The sequence below is a fragment of the Corvus hawaiiensis genome, chromosome 19, assembly GCF_020740725.1.
Source record: "Corvus hawaiiensis isolate bCorHaw1 chromosome 19, bCorHaw1.pri.cur, whole genome shotgun sequence".
Taxonomy (NCBI): domain Eukaryota; kingdom Metazoa; phylum Chordata; class Aves; order Passeriformes; family Corvidae; genus Corvus; species Corvus hawaiiensis.
In genome coordinates, this window is record NC_063231.1 from 287,370 (window position 1) to 307,344 (window position 19,975).

At 43.6% G+C, this 19,975-nt stretch overlaps 1 protein-coding gene across 3 annotated transcripts in view; it reads right to left on the reverse strand.

Annotated features, from left to right (window-relative positions):
* ASPSCR1 (ASPSCR1 tether for SLC2A4, UBX domain containing) overlaps positions 1–19,975 on the reverse strand; it is a 40,166-nt gene that overhangs the window by 11,177 nt on the left and 9,014 nt on the right. For 2 of the 3 annotated variants that reach the window (XM_048323743.1, XM_048323745.1), the window contains 9 exons: positions 17,651–17,708; positions 16,773–16,846; positions 15,590–16,007; positions 10,289–10,428; positions 8,893–8,974; positions 8,005–8,071; positions 7,159–7,221; positions 6,814–6,866; positions 6,052–6,117 (listed from right to left, as the gene is read on the reverse strand). In XM_048323743.1, coding sequence (XP_048179700.1) covers positions 6,052–6,117; positions 6,814–6,866; positions 7,159–7,221; positions 8,005–8,071; positions 8,893–8,974; positions 10,289–10,428; positions 15,590–16,007; positions 16,773–16,846; positions 17,651–17,708 — 1,021 coding nt within the window. The remainder of the gene's footprint in view (positions 1–6,051; positions 6,118–6,813; positions 6,867–7,158; positions 7,222–8,004; positions 8,072–8,892; positions 8,975–10,288; positions 10,429–15,589; positions 16,008–16,772; positions 16,847–17,650; positions 17,709–19,975) is intronic. The other variant, XM_048323744.1, reaches the window with a different exon arrangement.

Here is a 19,975-nt window from a genome sequence, read left to right on the forward strand (position 1 = left end):
AAGTGGTACCAGCCTGTTACTCATAAAGCCACATTTAGTCTGAAACTATGCAGCTGAGTAACTCCGGTTTTACTCAGAGATAGCGAACAGTTACTCGGACACTGTGGTGGTGAGCGTGGTTTGTGACAGCACAGCATCATGGCTGTGGAGTGGCACACTGGGGCTGCTGCATCTCACATTCCATGATAAAAATATCCACATTAGAACAACAGTCCCTTGTGAATCCAGCTATGATACAGCAGAGAAACATTTCCGCTTTGTTCTACTACATGTTTTAGTAACTTGTTCTCTAGAACACAGAAAATAGTTCAGGCAGAACCCTCCCCAAATAACATCTCAATACTTCCTCTTTCTCAGACATACATGTGCAAAAAAATCCTAGAACAGAGCATTGTAGATGATGTACATTATTCCCGGGCAGTTGTTCTCTTCCCTGACAGAGCGATGCTGTCAGACCAGGCAGAAGCTGCTGTTGAAGGGAACTCGCAGCTGCCAGAAGGAGCAGCATTCTTTCCGTTACACAATCTGAGAAGATCAGAGTGCCACAGGTCTGCTGTTAGACTGATGTTAGGAAGATGAATAAGAAAATAAGCACTTCAAAGGAACACACGCATGGAAGGAGAAACCCAAGCTACCAACATGAAATACTGCATAGTACACACACCCCAAACACATAAACTAACTCTTGGAAAATTCAACTGGAAAGCCGGTGGATCAAAAGTTTCTCCAGCACGACTGCACAGCATTGCTGAAACAGAAATAAACACCACAGTCATGGTGAAAGCGGCAGATCAAGTGGTTCATGTTGTTTATAACCTGAGAACAAAGCTGCCCAATGTGGACTTCAACTGCCAGAGGAGACGGATATTCCGTGGCCAACATGGGGAGGGTCTGATCCAGCTAAGGCAGGGGACCTTTAAAATTCATAAGGCAAAGATAAGATTTGAAAACACTGTTCTGAGAAGGCTACTTATGAAGGAATCCAGGTATAAAGGAGCACTCATTGAGACCTTGATAGCTGAGATCAGAAAGATCTGGCCTTCAAAACTGACAGTAGCAGTGAACATTTTGGGCAGGATTTCCACTCCGAATTCAGTTGTGCAAGGAACCTCTCACTGGAACCAAAGAACCCAGCTGTCCTCAAAGCCATCATCATGAGGCAAGCATGGGCAGTCTCTGCAAGCGTAAGTAACAGACCTCACCACAAAGAGAAGGTGAGATTGCTGCCAAATGCAGTCAGATGATAAAATCCTGGATGGAGAAGACTAAGACTTTTAGGTGAATGCCATCCTCTGTGCTGGATGAATTTCAGTATTAATTGCAATTTTCTTTGCTAGTGAGTGCAATAACCACAAGGCCTGCCACAGGAAATGCCTCTGATGGACTGACTCTGATGAAGTAATTTTTTCTGAAATTGCATTCAGACTCTTGCCAAAAAGAGAAGGCTTCGTACTGCCTTAGCCGTAGTCAGGTTCACTGAACAAGCATGCCAGACATACTGCCCAAACTGGCATTAACAAATAGGATATGGAAAGAGAACCAAAGGCAAAGAAAGGAACAAACAGCTCATCTGGATTTCTGCCTCATGGTATGCGACAGAGGAAACACCCACTGCACTCTAAGATCTGACTAGAAGACCGAAATATTTATGTGGAAGCCTGTGGATTCCTTCAGCTCCTCTGTAGACAGAGGATGGCCTCCTGCCCTCTCTGCTGCCTCGACTTTTCCAGTGACTGGTACTCCTACTTTCTGCTAACTCTTTCCTAGTATTAACTCAGCAATCAATGATTTTTTTTTCCAATAACCCACCCCAGATACACACTACAAACTGCCTGTTTCTGGGAGTAAAAGAAGCTAAGAAGCAACTCTGAAAAGCTCAGACAGCCTAGAAAAAACACAAACAAGCCACTGGAGCTATAAGGAACCCAAAGCCAAGTGCTACAACAGGGAAGTCTGCGGTTGATCAGCTCTGGAGAGCAAAACATTACAAAACACTTCAAGGGACATGAGGAGAAGGCCGCCAGCAAAAACAGCAACAACAAAAAAATCAAAGTAATGCCTTGAAGTCTTTATGGGTTCCAAAAACACCACACTGCTGCCAATCTGTGTGTTCACTATACTGTAAATACACACAGATTTTGGGAAAATTCACTTCAGACAGTTCTTTCGGTCCAAGTATCTTGGCAAACAAGTCAACAACATTTGTCTTTTTTCCTGGTTTTGCTTGCAGCGTAAAGGTTCTCCCTTCATTGTAAGCGATCAAATGTAACGAATGTGGTGCCAAGCTTGTCAGCGTGAACGGAGGGAGATGGTGGAAAGAGCAGAAGTATTGGTAATATGGTACTCCACCATCTGTAGTCACTCCTGTTATTGGCTTCAGCACAAATTTCAGTAATTTATAAATATTTGAATGCTCCAATGTGCTCACATGACTGCCTCAGACATCATCCATTTTTCCTTACCAACAACACCAAAGTAGTCTCTAGAGCAGAGGATAGCCTACTGCTAACTTAGGACCTGGGATAACACAAAAATTAAATGTTGAAAAAAAATCCAGAATGGCTAGATACACCACAGTAGTACCTGCCTTGGAAAAATCAAGAGTCAGGTTATGTGCAGGCATCTCTGCAAGGGGAGCACATCAGGTGCCAAGCATCCCAAGAGGCCACTGCTAACATGACTGACATGCAGCATTTGGGGCAAAAGTGGCAAATTTTGGCAGTTGCATGATACAGCCTGAACCCTTAAAGAGATGTATTACCACTAAAGACAAACTTCCTCCCGAACCTTTCACACATCCTCCAAACCCAACAAAGATACATCAAAAAACTTGAGCAATTAGTTATACCGTTACTTTACCCGAGCTCTCTTTTTCCGATGAGGTCCAGAAGAACTGCACACTCCACAGCACTTCGTTCACATTCGCATCCTATGCACCACAACACTGTTATTCCAGAACAAGCCTTCTCACTACAGGGGTGCTGGGCACTGCCAGGTCACCTTAGAGCAAAGCTCCTCTTTCCCCAGCCCCAAAGCCACATTATTTTACAAAGTACCTTAACAACTTCCCTCCTATCTTTTACAGAGCAGCTTTGTCTTTTCACCTCCCTCCTTCCAGATCAGGGAACAGAAGGGGAGCTCTGACTAAAATACAAGATGTTTCCCTTCCACAGACCACAGGATAAATGAAAAGGGAACAATCTCCACAACCCTCCCTGCACAGAGCCTAGTCCCATCCAGGGCACAGTCAGGCACTGCAGCCTGCTCTACACTCTCGGTCTTGCAGCCAATGGAGACCCTTGGCCCACACAAACCTCTTCCCAGACGGAAGACTTCTCAGCTTCGAAGGCCACAACCTCAGGTGAGAAGCAGTGAGCAGGTCCCACTCCCAGCACTGCCCCTCCTACCCCAGCACCACAAACATTACCTCTTTCATTCCTGGTCTAGGCCAGGGTTATTTTTACTGAGAGCCCCGAGGCTCAGGCAGTGCAGCCTCACTGGGAACAGATGCCTCTGCCTCTAAACAGGGCATCCAACAATGACACAGTGGGCATGGACACAACAGCTGGAGTGATTTCCACACCTGTTTCTGTCCAGAGAAGAAAGGTTCTTCAGCCCCTTTCTTCCAGGCACCCGGACCCCAGCCGAAGGGAAAACTTACCCAAGCAGGAAAATTATGGCACAGGGCCTGCACTAACATGGTGAAAGTTAAAGAGGAATAAGGATTTACACTGGTTAACGGCAGCAAAGTTTCTCCCAGCATCAGCCAGCCCAAACTGGGATAAGGCACCATCCTCACAGGTCAGAGCTCTGTGGTCTTTGACAGCAGTTCAGGTAACCAGAACAGTATGACAAGTTCTCTGCAGGAATCGTTTTCTTCCTGTTTGATGCTTCATCCAAATAAAATATTTATAAACACACAGAATCATTCCTGCCATAACAGACCATGACCTGAAAGGGCTGAAGGGCCCCAAGCAAGGGACATAGGCTACACAGCCACTGGCACTAAACACAGCTCTCCCAAGGACAGAAGAACCATAGGCAGAGCAGAAGTCCATTCAATCCAGCCAGTATCCTAACAGTGAACAAAAACCAGATGAACAGAGAGGAGTATCCTTGCTTATAAGTGATTAGCTAGCAACGATTTTCAGTTTAGAAGCTTCCTGAGGAGGCTCCTATATATTAAGACACACTTACTAAATATCTTCCTTGAACTTGTCCAAATTTCTCTCAAATCAGTATATGCTTTTAGTATATAGCACCCTGTGACAAGGAATTCAACGCCTCAGTTTTCTGACACACGAACAGCTACCTTCTTCCATCTATTCTAGCTCCTACTTGCTTCTCTTGATGCCACTCACTCATACTTGAGAACAAGAACTGAAGGCATTCCAGCTTCTCCTTGGCACATTATTCCTTTTCCAGTCACATCTTTTACAGACTGGCAAGTCCTAACCTACTCAGTCTTTCTCTGGACAGGAGACATTGCGGACCTCTGATGAACCTCATTCCCCTTCTCTCCACTTTAACCAGTTCCTTTTGAAGATGTGAGACCAGATCTGCATGTTATTCACATAAACCCTGGTCCATACACAGATGTTCTCTATTTTGTTCTGAATACTTTGCTTTTGGGAAGGAGGTCATTTTGGATTTGACTGCTATTCATTCATCAGTAATGAGCTGATAATTTCATCACCTTAAGACTTTGCTCCAAAGCCATAATGATCAACACAAGAGCTCACTGAGCTGCGTATGAAGCTCAAATTATTTTGCCTGCACATCGTCACATTCACCTATGTTGAGCCAGCTGGGTAAGCCAAAAATGCAAAGTCATTTAATTGTTAACTAATGTGATAATAATCTCTTCATAATATCATGTTACAATCCCTAAAAAATATTCTAAGTGTGACATTTTACTTGCTTTCCGCATTTTGCAATTGTACTGGTTCTGTATAGTTAAGATTGTGTTTAAAACTCCATTTCACTTCAATTATACCCAAATTCTCAACATAACCCCTAGTTTAATTTGACTATGGTGTGATTACATGTGGCATGAATAAAAATGTATCTTAAGTCAAGTTTGGATTTGACACCCTTTATCTTAGTTAGACGTTATTTCTCCTTCGTGGTGACAGAGGATATGAGAAATGAGAAAAAATCCCTTCCTTAAAACAGTCCATTTGCAAAGAATTTTCAGCTTTCGAGCACACCATCTTGAACAGTCCCAGTTCTGTATCAATGTCAAGGCTTTGCACCTTTGCCATGCGCCACACCAAGCACTGCAGTCCAAGGAAAGCCACTGCAGACTGGAGGTTTTCGACACCAAAATCGACCAGGTTCTTCACAAAGCTGTGCTTTCTAATGAAGTCCCTAAGACTGGGCTGTAAGGCACCTCCAAGTCTTTAAAGAGCAAGATTTTAACATGATTTTATGTTTCAGGAAGCTGCCACGAGGAATGAATTTCACAGTAAACGTCACAACTAGGAAACCGGGAAATTGCCACACATACAAGCACCAGTAACGGTGCCAGGTACAGAACAAAGGCTTTAACGCGGTAAATTAAACTAAATTCTTGCCATAAGGTTTCTTATTTCAAAGACAATGAGATGCAATTATTCCTGTGGTGTTTTACTGAAAAGGTCATGTTTCAGGAGACATCCAGAGAAACACGAGATGTGCACTGAGAAAGAGAAAATAAAAGAACAGTACTGCAGGGCGGGGGAGGCAGGCAAGGGGTAAACAGAGGTAAGTGGAGGATTTCAAACATTTTGGAAGACAGACCAAAGTTAACAAGGGAAACCAGAACCAGCATCAGAGGCTGGACGAACAGGAGGCAGATACAGGTCTGAACATTCAATCATCTAAAAGCAGCTGCACGTGTATTTCTTCCACATGGCCTGGTCAGGAAGTTGTGGAACTTGGAAAACTCCATTGCAAACAACTTCAGAGGCATGCTAATCCCTACTGCTTCACCATGCTGCCTGAAAAGTCCCTCCCTCTCCCCACCCCAGCCCTTCTGCTCCCTCAGAGGCATCAAACAAGAATTCTCACTGCCGCTGTGTGAGCCTTTACTCTGAAGGATCTCCGGCGCATCAGTCTGGAATGGTCCATGCAGTTCTGAATGACAGAACATTTTAAACATTTTAAACAGTGTGAGTTTGGGGCAAAGTGACTCGATCACTCGTAACACATGTGCGATCTACACAGCCAATAATCTCTGGCCAGGGACTTCAAGATCACATTATCTGTCACTTGCAAAAAAATCTCCAGGAATCTGAATTTGAAAACCTGTATTTCAGTATTTTCAGAGAAAAATTACACAAAGAGAATGTATATTCCTCAATGTACATCGACTCTCACATACTGATTTCAAAAAGGTCCAATTTTTGTCTAATACGGCCTCTAGCTCCCACTGTAGAAATTGAAAACAGTTCCCTGTCCACATCAAGTCTCATCTCTCTTACTATCCAAGCCCAGCTACAGATAGAGCACACTCACCTCAGCTCAGCTCTCGCAATAACATTCCAGGTTAAATACAGTTCCAACTCTGTAGGGCACGGAGAGTGTACCAAACAATGTGAATCCCCACCCCTGCCCCCAGTGTGCCTCTGCCTATTGCTGCACAAGGTGGACCTCTTCTGGTGAAGAGCTTGTGCTCCAAAACACCTGGTTCCACTAGCCTTGGCTGGGCTGAGCAGAAGCCTACAGGGATCACAGCATTACACAGCTTCTTTTAAAAGTTAACTGAAGTCTGAGGCAGGGTTAAGGGAAGAACAAACCAGAGAGAATCAGAGCCCATGTGTGAGTCCTTACCTCAAACAGCGTCAGACTTTCATCGTTCAAGACGGTTCTGGGAGGTGCAACAACTGAAGTTAAAAAACAAGTTATAAAACAGGACCACCTAGCAACCAGAACAGCAAATACAGGTATGGGAGGGATCCCTGCCCTCTGAAGGGATGACACAATTCATATATGCCCACAGAGGCTGCTTCTTAGGCAGAAGCATAACATGGCTAAGGAAGCAGGTTACGCCTTCTTTGCACTGTGAAGCTGTGTTTAGGGAAAGCGCTCCTTCCCAGGTCGTATCTCAGGCACCAACATACCACAGCTAGAAATAGGCTTTGTAAATTAAGGCCAGATATTACCAACAGCACTCACACAAGTAAAATGGCACTTCTGCATCAGCAAGGTGGCTTCTTACAAAGTCTCTCAAAATGCCAACTGCGGAAAAAGGAGAGAAAGGTTTGCGGAATTAAATTTGGTTCTTCAAATGTTGGGCAAGAAGGCTAACTTGTAACAGCAGAACTGCCCTCTACAAGGTATGGAGATTGCCTTTTCCTCAAAAGTACACAGTTGCTATTACAAATTTCTTGTAGACAAAACAAACAAACAAAACAAATCACTTAGACATACTGGTCCCTTGGAAAAATCTAAGGATGCCTATAAAACTATCAAAAAGTTTGTGCAGGTAGACATGGCTGACAGCTGAGAATAAGAGGATCTCCAGTACTAACAGTAAGAGCCACTTGGTACATGGTCTGATTGCCTTTTGTGAACAGCCAGAGCCAGAAAGGTACATCCTCTCTTAGTACAGTTGGTAAAGTTTTTTTTTCTCCTTCCTACTTTTTGGCATTTGTTTTGTATCGGGGAAGGGGATGGTGTTTTCCCCCCAAAAACGTTTTAAGCATTAACACAGAGGAAGTGTCCAAATGCATCCCAGTAACACATCATTTAGACACAAACTAGGGGACAGCAAGTGGGACAGCTTCCTGAGGACGAGTATTTTGCCACCTCCACCAAGTAGCCCTTAGCTAATTTAATTAGACCAGACTCCCTTCTTAGTCCATTCAGGGGCCCTACAAGGACAGTGTAACTACCTACTGCTGTCTTTTCAGAGCAGCTTTACTTTCCCAGGCAGCAGAAAGACCTGTTCAGACACACTCTCTCATCATGGTGGGAGCCATGAGTTACAGCTGCACAGGCTGAGGGGGTGATCAGTCTTACCAGTTTCAGTGGGATGAAAGACCCCCTGCAGAACATGGCGGTCTGGAAAATGAACTCTCAACACCACCTAAAACAAATACAAAGCACATTAAGCCAGTGGTTTATCACTGCTGTGTAACACCTGTCCCTGGCTTAGAATCTGCAAGTTGGTTTTTTGTTGTTTTTTTTTTTTAAATGGGGAGATCCGAGGTGTTTACAGGGATAGAAAAGCAACCTGGCTAACAGCGCTATGCAGCTTCTCACGGAATAAGGGCTGTCTGGCTTTCAAAAGGGGCAAAAGAGCTCATCTGTCAAAGCACTATGATGTAAAATGCAGCAGCACTTGCTCAGAGAGCAGGAGCTCCCTGTGCTAAATGATGCACAAACGACAAAGACAGTCCCTCATGGACAGGTGGAGACAGTTTACTGGCATCCTAAACTGTCCACAGCAGTAGGAATCCGCCTGACATACCTCTGACCTTTGTATTTCCAGCTCGGTCAGAAAGCACTTAACTTGAGAACTGCACAAGGATCATATTTACAGAGTAAAATAAATCCAACTTGTAACATCTAATCGTTCAACTTTCAATGGGATTCTAACAAAATGTCTACAGAGAGGCAGGTAGGAAGGCTCAGTCATACAGATTGATGTGTGCACAACAGAAAGGTTTTGAGACATCTGGAACAGAACAGAAGCAACTATACTGCCTGTCACTCAACCACACTACAGTACAGCTGTTTTCACATGGCACAACTGTTATTCAAGTCCCACAGACAATTAATAGGGATGGGAATTTGAAAAATCTTCCTATAAGTAGCTTACGAGCCTGTTGATCACAACTGAATCTCAAGTTACTCAATCCCCAAGTCTGGACTAGCCAGAGGGATTGGAAAATGAACAAATATTACCTTTGGGTAACGCTTCAACTTCTCCTTCAGCTGGGACTCCTTCAAAGACTTTGTCATCAGTGGAGCTTCTTCCAGGCATTTCCTACAGACATGGGAAGAAGGCAAGTTGTCTGTAGTTTTACGATATATTTTTACTTTATTAAGATAGCAGAAGGCCCAAGCAGGGCTGATGAGAACTGCTCAACTGGTCCATGCATGTACAACAGCATCTTCCCCACCTCCTGAAACTACTGAGCATCAGCAACAATACTATATAAAATTACTTTTATTGTACAAGTTTAGAAGTAAGCTCACGACAGCAGACGCAAGAAAAGATCCTAAGAAAAGGAGGAGAAGGTCTGCTTAAACTACTCAAGAAGAGATAGACTTATTAATCCAATAAAGTAGAGACTAAGGTTGGACATGATTACTCCACAGAGGCAGAAGAGCTACTGAGCTTGAAAAACAATGCTGGCACAAAAAATTAGTAAGTATTAATTAGCAACAGGAAAACAAAATTAAAATGAAAAGTTTCAGATCATTCAAGAACTGACATTTTAGACTGCTATTAAAAGGAAGAATGGGTACAAAATGAAAGTTTACTTGTATTTAAGATGAAACAGTAAATGTAAGAAAATACTTACACATTTTCCTGTAAGTAAAGAAACTAGCTTAGACCCAACAGATCCCATGTTCAGCTTTAGCACCTTTTCTTTGTATCCAAGGAACTAATGTGTAACTTGCCTTTATTTTTATCCCTGGCTGTAAGGGGAAAAGCATCAGCAAATTTGGAAACTGTGTCTTTTTTGGGGGGCCTGTATTCCAGTAATCCCCAACCAAATGACTCTACATTTGCACCACTAAATACTCCAGACCCACAAGCAGCAGAGCAATTTTCAGGCCATTTTTCTGTGTACTCAGTGGCCTGTGGAAAAAAAAATCAACTCCAAGTAAAAAGTTCAACTTGGACTTGGCTATAGCATAAAGGAGACTGTTCCACAGTCTTGGAGAGTTATTGTAATGTCTAAAGGAATGCTTTGACCCACTTGAAACTAAATACATTAATGAAATTCATTTCTTTAAGGAACATACAGATAGCAAAATGCTGCTGTGACAGGAAGGCCAGTTTATCTTCATCTGGGTTTTTATTGAACTGAAGTTCAATAAAGTAAAATCATGAATATTTGAAACCAAGCTACTTGAACAGTGCAGTACATTGTTAGTCAGCTTCCTATAATTTCTACGTGTGTGTATGTGTGTGTGTGTGTGTGTGTGTGTCTAATAAAAGGTTAATTCTGTTACTTAAAATATAAGGTGTTTCTTACTGGCCAAAAATGCAACAAGCTCTCTTGATCACTGTCACTCTGCTCAACAACAGAACACAGCAAATCTCACTCACAGCAGAAAGGGAACTTGCCTCTCACTCTGCAGCTGTGCCAAACGTTTCCGTACATCATCCACTGTGACTTCAAAAAATTCATCAGGAAGCTCTTCTGGGCCATCAGGAAGCTGTTCCAGTAGGTCTAGGTGACACACAAGGGGCTCACGCTCTACAAGCTACAGAAGAAAAAGAGTTTCAATTAGTTTTAAATGCATTGCTTTGCTTATCCTATAAGGTTCCTGAAAAAGAGTAATAGGACAGTATTTGCAAACTGAAATACAATCACTAGTGCGCAATTCCTGTCACTAATATCAGACTAACGATACAGAAGTTGTCAGTGTTGTCATTCTTTACAGCTGATACAGCTGTGGACACAATCCCCACCAACAGCAGCAGGAATCTATATTGCCAGGTGAGCAGATGGCTCATCTCCACTGTCAGTCCAGGAAACTCAGGGTAGTAACTTTGGCAGTCCAAAGAGAGGGGGAACTCCGTTGCAGGGAGTGCTTGTGGAATCTCTTCACTTACAATATTACGGTATTTTGCAGTTCAACCAGGCTTCTAGCTAGTTACAAGCTTGTTACAAGTATTCAGAAATTACTTCAGTCCCAAAACCCTACCTGACCTCTCTCTGCTCTACTCCAAACCTCCCTCAGTATGTAACCATTTCCTTACCATTCTACAGGCAGCACTCAATTTACACAGGTGCTATCCTTCGTTCTAGAGACTATAGACCCCTTTGAAGTTTTTCCATCTGCCATGCACTCTTGGCTTGTGTTATGTCTTGTGTTGAGTTCACATTCTTTTGCTACAGAAGTAGCAAATGAATGGTTGCTAGTCACCAGCCAGGGCCCACTCCATTTCTCTGTACTCCAGAGAGCAATTCTTTGCTTTGGTAAGGCAGTTTTTGACCTGTTCAGCTCTCCCAACTAAACCACTGCAGGGTTTCATTACACACCTTTCAAAATTTTACCCTGGTTTCTGGCATGCAAAAAGATCCCTTAAACAGCAAAACCCTTTTGTTTTGCACTTACGAAGTACTTCACCCTGAGATCAGCCTTTGCTGCAACCAGAGCACACAGATGCAGGAGAGCAGTTCTCTGTAGGCATCAGCTGCAATAAAGGCACTTAATACATTTACCGGCAACTTTCCCTACACACCAGAGCTGAGGGCAGGCACCCCAAGCTGCACACAGACACCCCTCTCACCTACCCATCCGGGCACAGAGAACCTGGCTGCCTGCTCCCCTGGCCTCGAGAGTGCAGAGCTGGACGTCATGACGGCAAACCTTCCAGTACAACTGGGCCTAGACTAGAACTGTTGTTGCAGTTATGAAAAAACCAAAACAAACCAGGCTAATACCAAGACCCAAAATGCCCTAAAAAACCTAAACCGGAGCCCCAACCACTTAGATCAAGAGCATTTGCCACCTCTGCAGGCAGCAGGACCTTAATGGATCCCTCCTCAGGAAAGGTTACATGCTGGCTACTCTCTCTTGCACCCAAAGCAGCAGCTGTGCCTGCCTATGAATACAAACCACAACCAGAGTCAAGCACATGAGAGGCAGTTACACCTCCTGGCTCTCAAACAAGTCAAACTTTCTAAATTCCAAAACTGTTTAAAGGAACAAAGCTTGCAAACATAGAGAACAGCATACTGAAGGCTACAGGAGATGCAGGGAGGACACAGCTCGTGGCTGAAGAGGCTCACAGGAACAACAATTTCAGTAGTTAATCCAGCATTTCTTCCTCGTCAGCTGCCATCTTAAAAAGGCCACAGGCTCTTCGAATGAACCTGCTGTCCATTTCTTCTCCCCTCATTCCCTCAAACACTCTTTCCAATCCTAATTAACACTCAGATGTCCTCCCTCCATCCACTCACCCCTCCCCCAGGCACTGGCCACTTGGGAACAGGAGTCTTCTCAATTGTCTAAAGCACAACACAAATTACAAGGCAATGTTCACCCTACTTGTGGGCACTAAAGGGTAATTTGAGAAATTAAAAGATCGAGGTTATGTGGGTGGGACCTTTGGCTACTTTTAGAAAGTTGAGCGGGGTCAGCCCTAACGAGCGGGTAAAGGAGCCTGATTGCAGCTTTCCCCAGGCCCCGGACGGGGTGGGGGGTGCCCAGCGCTGCAGGAAGGACCCCAAGTGCCCAGGACCATCTGCTGGGAAGGAGCAGGCTGCAGCGTGATCCCGACCACTGCCCACTGCTGCTCCAGTTAGGACACATCTACATCAGAGGCCAGAGGAGAATTAATCAGACCTCCCCAAGAACCAGGTATACTTTAATCTCCTCAAACAGGCTTGAGTTTCATTTCATTCTAAATATGAAGTGAAAATAGACGTCTTCTGAAAAAACCCAAACCCAAAAGACTGAGGAGGCATATCCTATGGCATGTTGTGAAGGGTGCTGGGATACAATGGAGAGAATTCAAGAGTCTGCATTAGCAAATCCTAAAGTTACCATTTAGTATTGGCTCCAAAAAGGACTTTAGTTAATCCCAACAGCAGTGGGATTCCCCAGGGAAAGGGCCAGCCCCCATCCAAATTATGGTGACAGCTAATGGCATCTGCCAAGGCACTGGGAACCACGAGATGGCACAAGGCAGACACATATTCCAGTCCTAAGTGTTCACTCCTCTTCATTGCTGTGGGCTCCAACAGTCCTAAAGCGCAGACAAAATCCATAAACTAACTTCCCACAATGATTACAAAAGAGGCTCCAGGAATACTAACCCACTTCCCAGCCCACTGCACAGACGGTGTTTTCTGCAACTGTGATGAAAGATAACCATCTCCTGTAACAATAAATGGCCACCACATGGACATTCTACTTTCCATTATGTAAACTGGAGGAAAGCAAGCTGTGATAATTCTGTCCTACTTCTTCCAGGAGCTAAAGATGCTGTGCTATGGTTTGGCACCCCCCTTCTTCAAAGTCTATTCTTCTACCAAAGCCGAGATGTTAGGCACTTTTCACCATGAGGCTGAAGCCGTATGTTCACAGCGGCATCTACATAAGTGCAGTCTATGTGACAAAGCCAGGTGTCAGGAAGAATACAGTTCACTCTGTGGTCACCATCCTGGACCCAAGGAAGCAGGTAAGCTGAGGAAAACTCTTCTGATTTAAGTGAAATAGTGGCTATTGTGCTTTCCACAGCAGCAAGCTCTCCCCAGAGACCCACTTCCTCCCCACCACCTCTGGGAGCTCTAATCTCATGGTGAATCCGGTTTAAAGTTACCTTCTAATAATTAACATTCTGACATCAAAGTCAGCTTGCAGCTGTCTGTAAACCATCTTTAGCCCAAGAAACGAAGGGATGCTGGCACAGATTTTATCCAGCCTCTCTTCAGCTTCAAAAACCACACACAGGCAAAGCATTAATGGGAAGATTCTTTTACAAAAATGGACCTTTGATGTTTAAAAATAATTTGTTTTGTTTTGGGTTTTTTTTCCTCAGGACTGAAAAGGGACAAAAAGCAGATGCCATGTGGCTAGCCCTACTTGGCTGTTGCCGCTGGGAGGAGAGTGGAAGATGGCAGGAGTGGAGGAGGGAACAAAATGTAATCAATCAGCAGCAAAAGTACCAGAGATCAAAGGGCTTGAAAGCAGCCGTCAAAATCACATGCTGTTTAACACAAGGACACAACTCCCCCAACAGAATCTGCAGCTGCTTCAAAAGCTGCTCTCAGACAGGAAGGGCGGCTGGCTCCAGAAGTGGTTTGAACTGGACTGTGATTCTGAGAAAGACATTGGTTCATGTGAATCTTTCAGTCACCACCACTCAGCCCATGCTCAAAAAGCACAGCTCCACATCAGGCTGTGAAGTCAGTGAAATGATGGAGTTCTGCCTCTCCCACCAGTGCACAGAGAAGTGTGGGCAGCAAGACTGGTGAAGGATACTACCACAAACCCTTGCACTTCTCCTCCCTAGCCAGACACAGTGGAAACTCCTCCTTTCCAAATCCCTCATACATGAGAGGGCAACTGAAGCAAGCAACACATGAGACTGGACAAATCACCCAGCCTACTGTTTAATTCTCCATGCTCAGGGTCTGCTCCAAAAGGTTAAATAACACTGATGAGACAGACCCAAACGTGTTTCTAATACACTGAAATATTCACCACTGCAGGTTGGCATGGCCTCTTTCTGCTACTTGTGCAGTTCATAACTGCTCCAGAGTCCTTCCAGGGTCTGGCTTCTGTTCCTAAACAATTCAGAACTCATCAAAAATAGACTGCAACCACAAAGAAGTCAACTAAGGTAGAGTCTCTACATCACCATGAAAGCATCCACCGTCTTGCTAAATTCCTCCTGGACTAAGCTCCCTTTGAAGCTCCCCAGGCATCCTTTCTACTTATAGCCTCCTACTGTTCAATCCTGGCTGGATCAGACCAGAGGAGATTCAAACGTCCAACTCTAGGAGGTACCAAAGAGTCAGAAACAACAAAGGGGATCTCTGAACATGAAAGCCAGCCGCAGTGATGAGCCAAAGAAGCAAGAAAAGAGCTGCTCACTGATAATCCAGAATGGGAAACTCTCAGTGCATAATAACAAGGAGTAAGTTATTAACTGAATGGCTCCTGTACTTCATGCTAGGCTACTTGCCAGACATACCCAACCTTCCTGAAGGCATTCAATTTCATACAGCTAACCTACAGAAAGCACATTTCACATCATTCCCAGGTCACTCTGGGATGGCATCACAGCACTCTTCAGCCATCAATTCTGGAATCTCAACATGGCTCAAGCTCTTTTAATTTTAACAAACGGTTTTACTTCAGAGACACCAGCAATGGTGAGATGTGCAATTTATCTTTCTAGAAAATAGTTAAGAGAGAGGCAGACTATTTAAGAAGCAGGATATTTTAGATTAAGACAGAAAACACTTCTATAAGCAAGCAGAAATACAGAAGGAAAAGGATGGAATGTTTCTGCTTCATCTGCAATACTAAGAAAATTAAGTCACAGGGCTCAGGTAACAAAGTGGGCATTTGTTCCTGAAATCTTGAGAGACTGAGGTGTAGGATCTTCTGGACTGTGATTTAATGCAGCTGTGTTGCCTCTATTTGAACTATTCATCAAGATACCTAAAGATTCAAAGTTTTGCTTGCCTTTGGACAGCAAATTCTTCAACTCACATCCTTTATATTTCCTACTTCCTTTTTGAACTCAGGCAGAACTGTATGTCATCAAGGCACCTAATCCTGTAACAAGGGGAAAAAGTCCTAAATCTGGAAACATCTTTTTCCTCATGGGAGCGCAGCCTCAGGCAAGGCAGGATAAAAAAAAAGCCCTTGTTGCCCAAATTGCAAACACATTTTCCCTTACCTGTTCTTGCTCCTTTTGCAGTTCTTGGCTGTTCTTAGACTTCTTTGGCTTAGAAGGGCCTCCAGGGCTGGAAAAAGTTGTTGGCAGCTTTGAAGACGGTACAGCTACAGGAGAGTGCCCCAGATGCTCTCCATCTCCAAAAAAAGGGGCAAATGGGGTAGGCTCAGGCTCTGGGGAAAGCCACAGCTCCTCGAAGCTAGCATGAGATTCTTTGATCGAGTCTTGCTTGTGTGTGCAGCTGTTTAAAGATATGGCCACATCCCTGTGGTCCAAGTCCTTTGGAAATGTGTGTGCTTGAGGTAGGGGCACATCCACTGCTTCCTCCATAGAGCCTCGCCTCACTGTTGGCTCATTACAAGGTACCGTGGCACCCACAGCTTCCTCTCCACCAGATGAACTGCATTTCTTCATGACAACTCTTGAAGACACCAAAAGGAATAAAAATAAAATCATAATCCTAAAAGTACTGTCCTCCTTGTTCTTAGTGTGTCCACAACACAAAGACAACAGCTGACTTAAATACACCCTGATTTAACAACTTTCTTCTTCCAGATGCCTACAGAGAACAAGGTCCAGTTGCTGTGAAGTGTGGGGTAGAGGGTCAGGGGGTTGTGCAAAATAACAGAACAGGGACCCGCTCCTCTAGAAGAAAACTGCCTTCCAGAGAAAAACAGCAGTCAGTTGTAAAGCATAGCTTCTAATCACTCCTGCCTCCTGTATATACTCCAAGGAGCTGGCCAGGAGATCACAGAAAGGCTGTCTCTGACCCCAGCTCACCCCCCAACAGCCAGCAGGGCCTGCAGGGGCTGGAAGTTAAGTGCCTGAGATCCAGAGCAGGGAAGAACGAAGTGGTAGCTGATGGCCCTCTCAGAGAGACTTTTAACTTTGAATTGTCTGTTCCACTCAAATGAGGAAGAAAAAAAAAGAAACAAACAAACAAGCTCTTTTAATCTGCACGTGACTGGTCAGTGCCAGCATCTGCTGCTGTGAGAAGCACATCTGGGCAGCAGTTTGAGATAAACAGGCAAATGCAATAATTTCTGAGTGCCGCGATGTTTTCGTTTGGAATCTTCTTTTGTGACTTTCTTTTTTTATCCCTTCCTCTTTTGGTACTTGAAACAAAATAAATTCAGCAACAGAGTGGAAAGGAAAAATAAAGAAACCGAGCTTTGCTTCTCCCAACCTGACAATGGCATTGCCTCCAGTCAGGCCAAGTGATTTCAGTGTTGTCTTCTCCAGGGCATCTTTTCCTGATATCTGCAACAAAATCAGAGGAGAGTAATTATGGCCTCTGATTCCCCAGGAGAGCATGTAAAGCTCTTGACAGAAAGAAGCCTGTATCCAAAGAAACACCACACAATACAAGAAACAGGTGAAAACACACTCCTGCAGCTGGAAATCAGACCTGAATCCATCTATTTCAACCTGCACTGTTTTACCAAATTCACAGCTTATTAGAACATCTCAATGGAAGATGACCTGTATATATTTCCATCTCATACACACATCCAAATGGGATCCAACTACAGCAAAGCTACTTTTATGTCAGAAGTTGAACAATAGGCAACATCTCAGAGCTGCAAGACAGACGATTTCCTTACATACACCTCCTGTCCGTCTGCAATGACCTATTCCAGAATAAAGACAATCTGTCCACAGAGGTCAGTGGGAAGTAAAGGGGACAGCTAGGGAGAGCAAATTCCATAATATCCCCATACAAAATATCTAACAAAACATTAATAGCAAAAGATCAAAACAGAGAAAAGCAAATATTTATTAAAATGAAAACACTGTTTTGACTCAAGTTTTAAAAGAAGTTGGAAAGAAAAGCACAAATAGGTCATTGAGCTCATTTTATGGGCTCAGAGGTCTCAGCGGCGCAAAGTTATGTGCCAACAGAGCTTTTTTCCATACAGACACGTCATGCTTTGAAAAGACCAACATTTTTCTATTTTCCCCCTCAAGAAAGTTCAAAAGAAACACTTTCCAGGTCGGAAAGCATAGCTAAGTTTTCTTATGTTTTAGGGACATGAGACAGTTGAGAGGCCTTTGCAGACTTACCTCATCTCGCATGTAAATACAGACTGGAGACAATTCACCATGCTGTTCCATCAACTCCCTGCAAGAAAGAGCAAAACACTGCAGCATCTGCAGAACAGACTACCCTCTCCAAAACCAGTGCAGAGTAACAGTATAAAGTGAAATCAGCTGGCAACACTGTCACCTATGTTTCTCCAGCAATAACCACCTCATAGTTCACAGAATCACTATTAGACATTAGGTAAACAATTTGCTTCAATGCATTCACTTTTTCTTAAACACAGCCTAAAAGTTTAAAAGAAAAAAAGAAATAAGTAAAGTAAATTATGAAATTAGCTGATCTTACTAGATAAATTTAAGCTCATCACTGTTTTTGTGCCTCAGTACCCAATCTGAAACATTACTTAGTTATACTTGCTCTTTTTAATGCAAGTTAAAGACCTCATTACAGTTTAGACTGAAGTTTCACTGGGGAGAGGTCCATTTCTTTTCACATATGCACAGCAACAAACAAAATGAAATAGTGTTCTAAAGCAGATCAACTAAGGACAAAGAACTTGCCTGTCTTAGTATCATTTTAAAAAAAGAAAAGAGAAAGTAAACAAACAAACAAAAACAAAGAGCACAGACTTTCAGATTCTGGAGACCATGAACAAAGTAAAGCCAAATGAAAGACTGCCACTGTAGACAAAGTGAAAATCAACCCATATTTAAGCACTTCGGTGATGTAGGATACACACGAGCCATGACGCGAAGTCCCAACAGACCATCTGCAGAGGAAGACATAAGTGAAGGACCCTTATCACTGAGATGGGGAAAAAACAGTAAGATGCTACTCTTTCCATTTTCCTCTAGATAAGCAATTCTGAGGTATTCCAGTAAGAGAAGCTTTATTATGTATTCGCTTGATCGAACACAAAAAACAGACAGGGGAAGGACAATCACAGCAAGTCTCAGTTCTCAACCAGCCAAGATGATGTGATTTCAAAAGGGGAAAAAAAAAATGATTGACACTTTCAGCATGAAAACCTCAGATGTCTACAGAAAAGTAAAAAGCCTTACAGAATTAACCAGTACATTATGCTGAAGCACTGGAATCAGTGAGAGCATTAGATTCAACATGAGAAGAAACTCTGTCATGTTGGTCTCCACCTTCAGCAAAGTGAAACTCAAACTGAATGTGGTAGAGAAGAATGTGGTAAAACATGAGATGGAGAATACTTTGCTTCTCACCCCAAGCACCGCTTACCAACGGTAAGAGGTGACCAGGAAAACACCGCCCACCCTAAGACAGTGCTGGTTTGGAAAGATATACCTGGCTGAATTCTCACAAGCATTTTTTCAGAAGTTTCAGATTCAGACATTTCAGCCTAACTCAGCCTGGAAAACTACAAAAGGTGAGAATGTTGCCCAGGATACTCCCCATCCACACAATGAGAACGGATGAGATTTATCCTTCTCCCTACATCCCAGTAGCTCTTCTTAGCACATTCTGTCTCAAACTCCCTGTCCTGGCAGTTGCACCAGGATATCCCTTGGTAAAGAGCTGTATGTACCATCCGTACTGTAACGGTTTTTCATCAAACACAAAACAGATGAAACTCCTCCTCATGGTAAACTTCCTTCATCTTACTGCTCTCTACAATCCAGTTGCAGGGGGGGTTGGTGGGGGGAATGGCTTTCCACTCACTCCACCAGGAAACCATCACCCATCACCTGTGAGTCAAAGAGAAGCCACCTCTCTGCAAGGCAGCTAAGGAAATCCACCCGGCAGCCCAGGAACGTGACACATCCTTGCTCACCTCCTGAGGCCTCTGGAGCCAGTTCCCAAAGTCAGCTTGCCATTTTATGCCTGACTACACCAAGTGTTCGTTATTGAACATCTAAGGAGCTTTGCAAATGACTGACTTACAGCGTTATGTGAACACTTCCACTTAGCTGTCTCTTCAGCCACCAGATTTTAGTCCCTGCAGTGAACTTCACAGGAAAAACCAAAACCTGCAGGACCCTGGCAGCCTGAAAAAAAAATCCAGTAGTTTTCACTGAAAATTAGAAGTTTTGGAAAGGTATTTCTACTTCACACTACTCTGCATTGTTTGTAATTCCCCAGTAGCAGTAATAGCCGCACTTCCTCCTAAATACATCTGCAAAACATTGATCAACTTAGCATTCATCAAGTGTCACAAAATTTAAGCAGAAACTCAGACTGCTTCTATCTAGTACATCACTTACACCTATACTTGTACATTCAGGGTACATTCTCTATCTTGTCCCTAAATTTGTGAGCATCGTACCTGGGGCATGGATCAGGATATAACTCTAAGAACACGATGTCAGTGATCAATG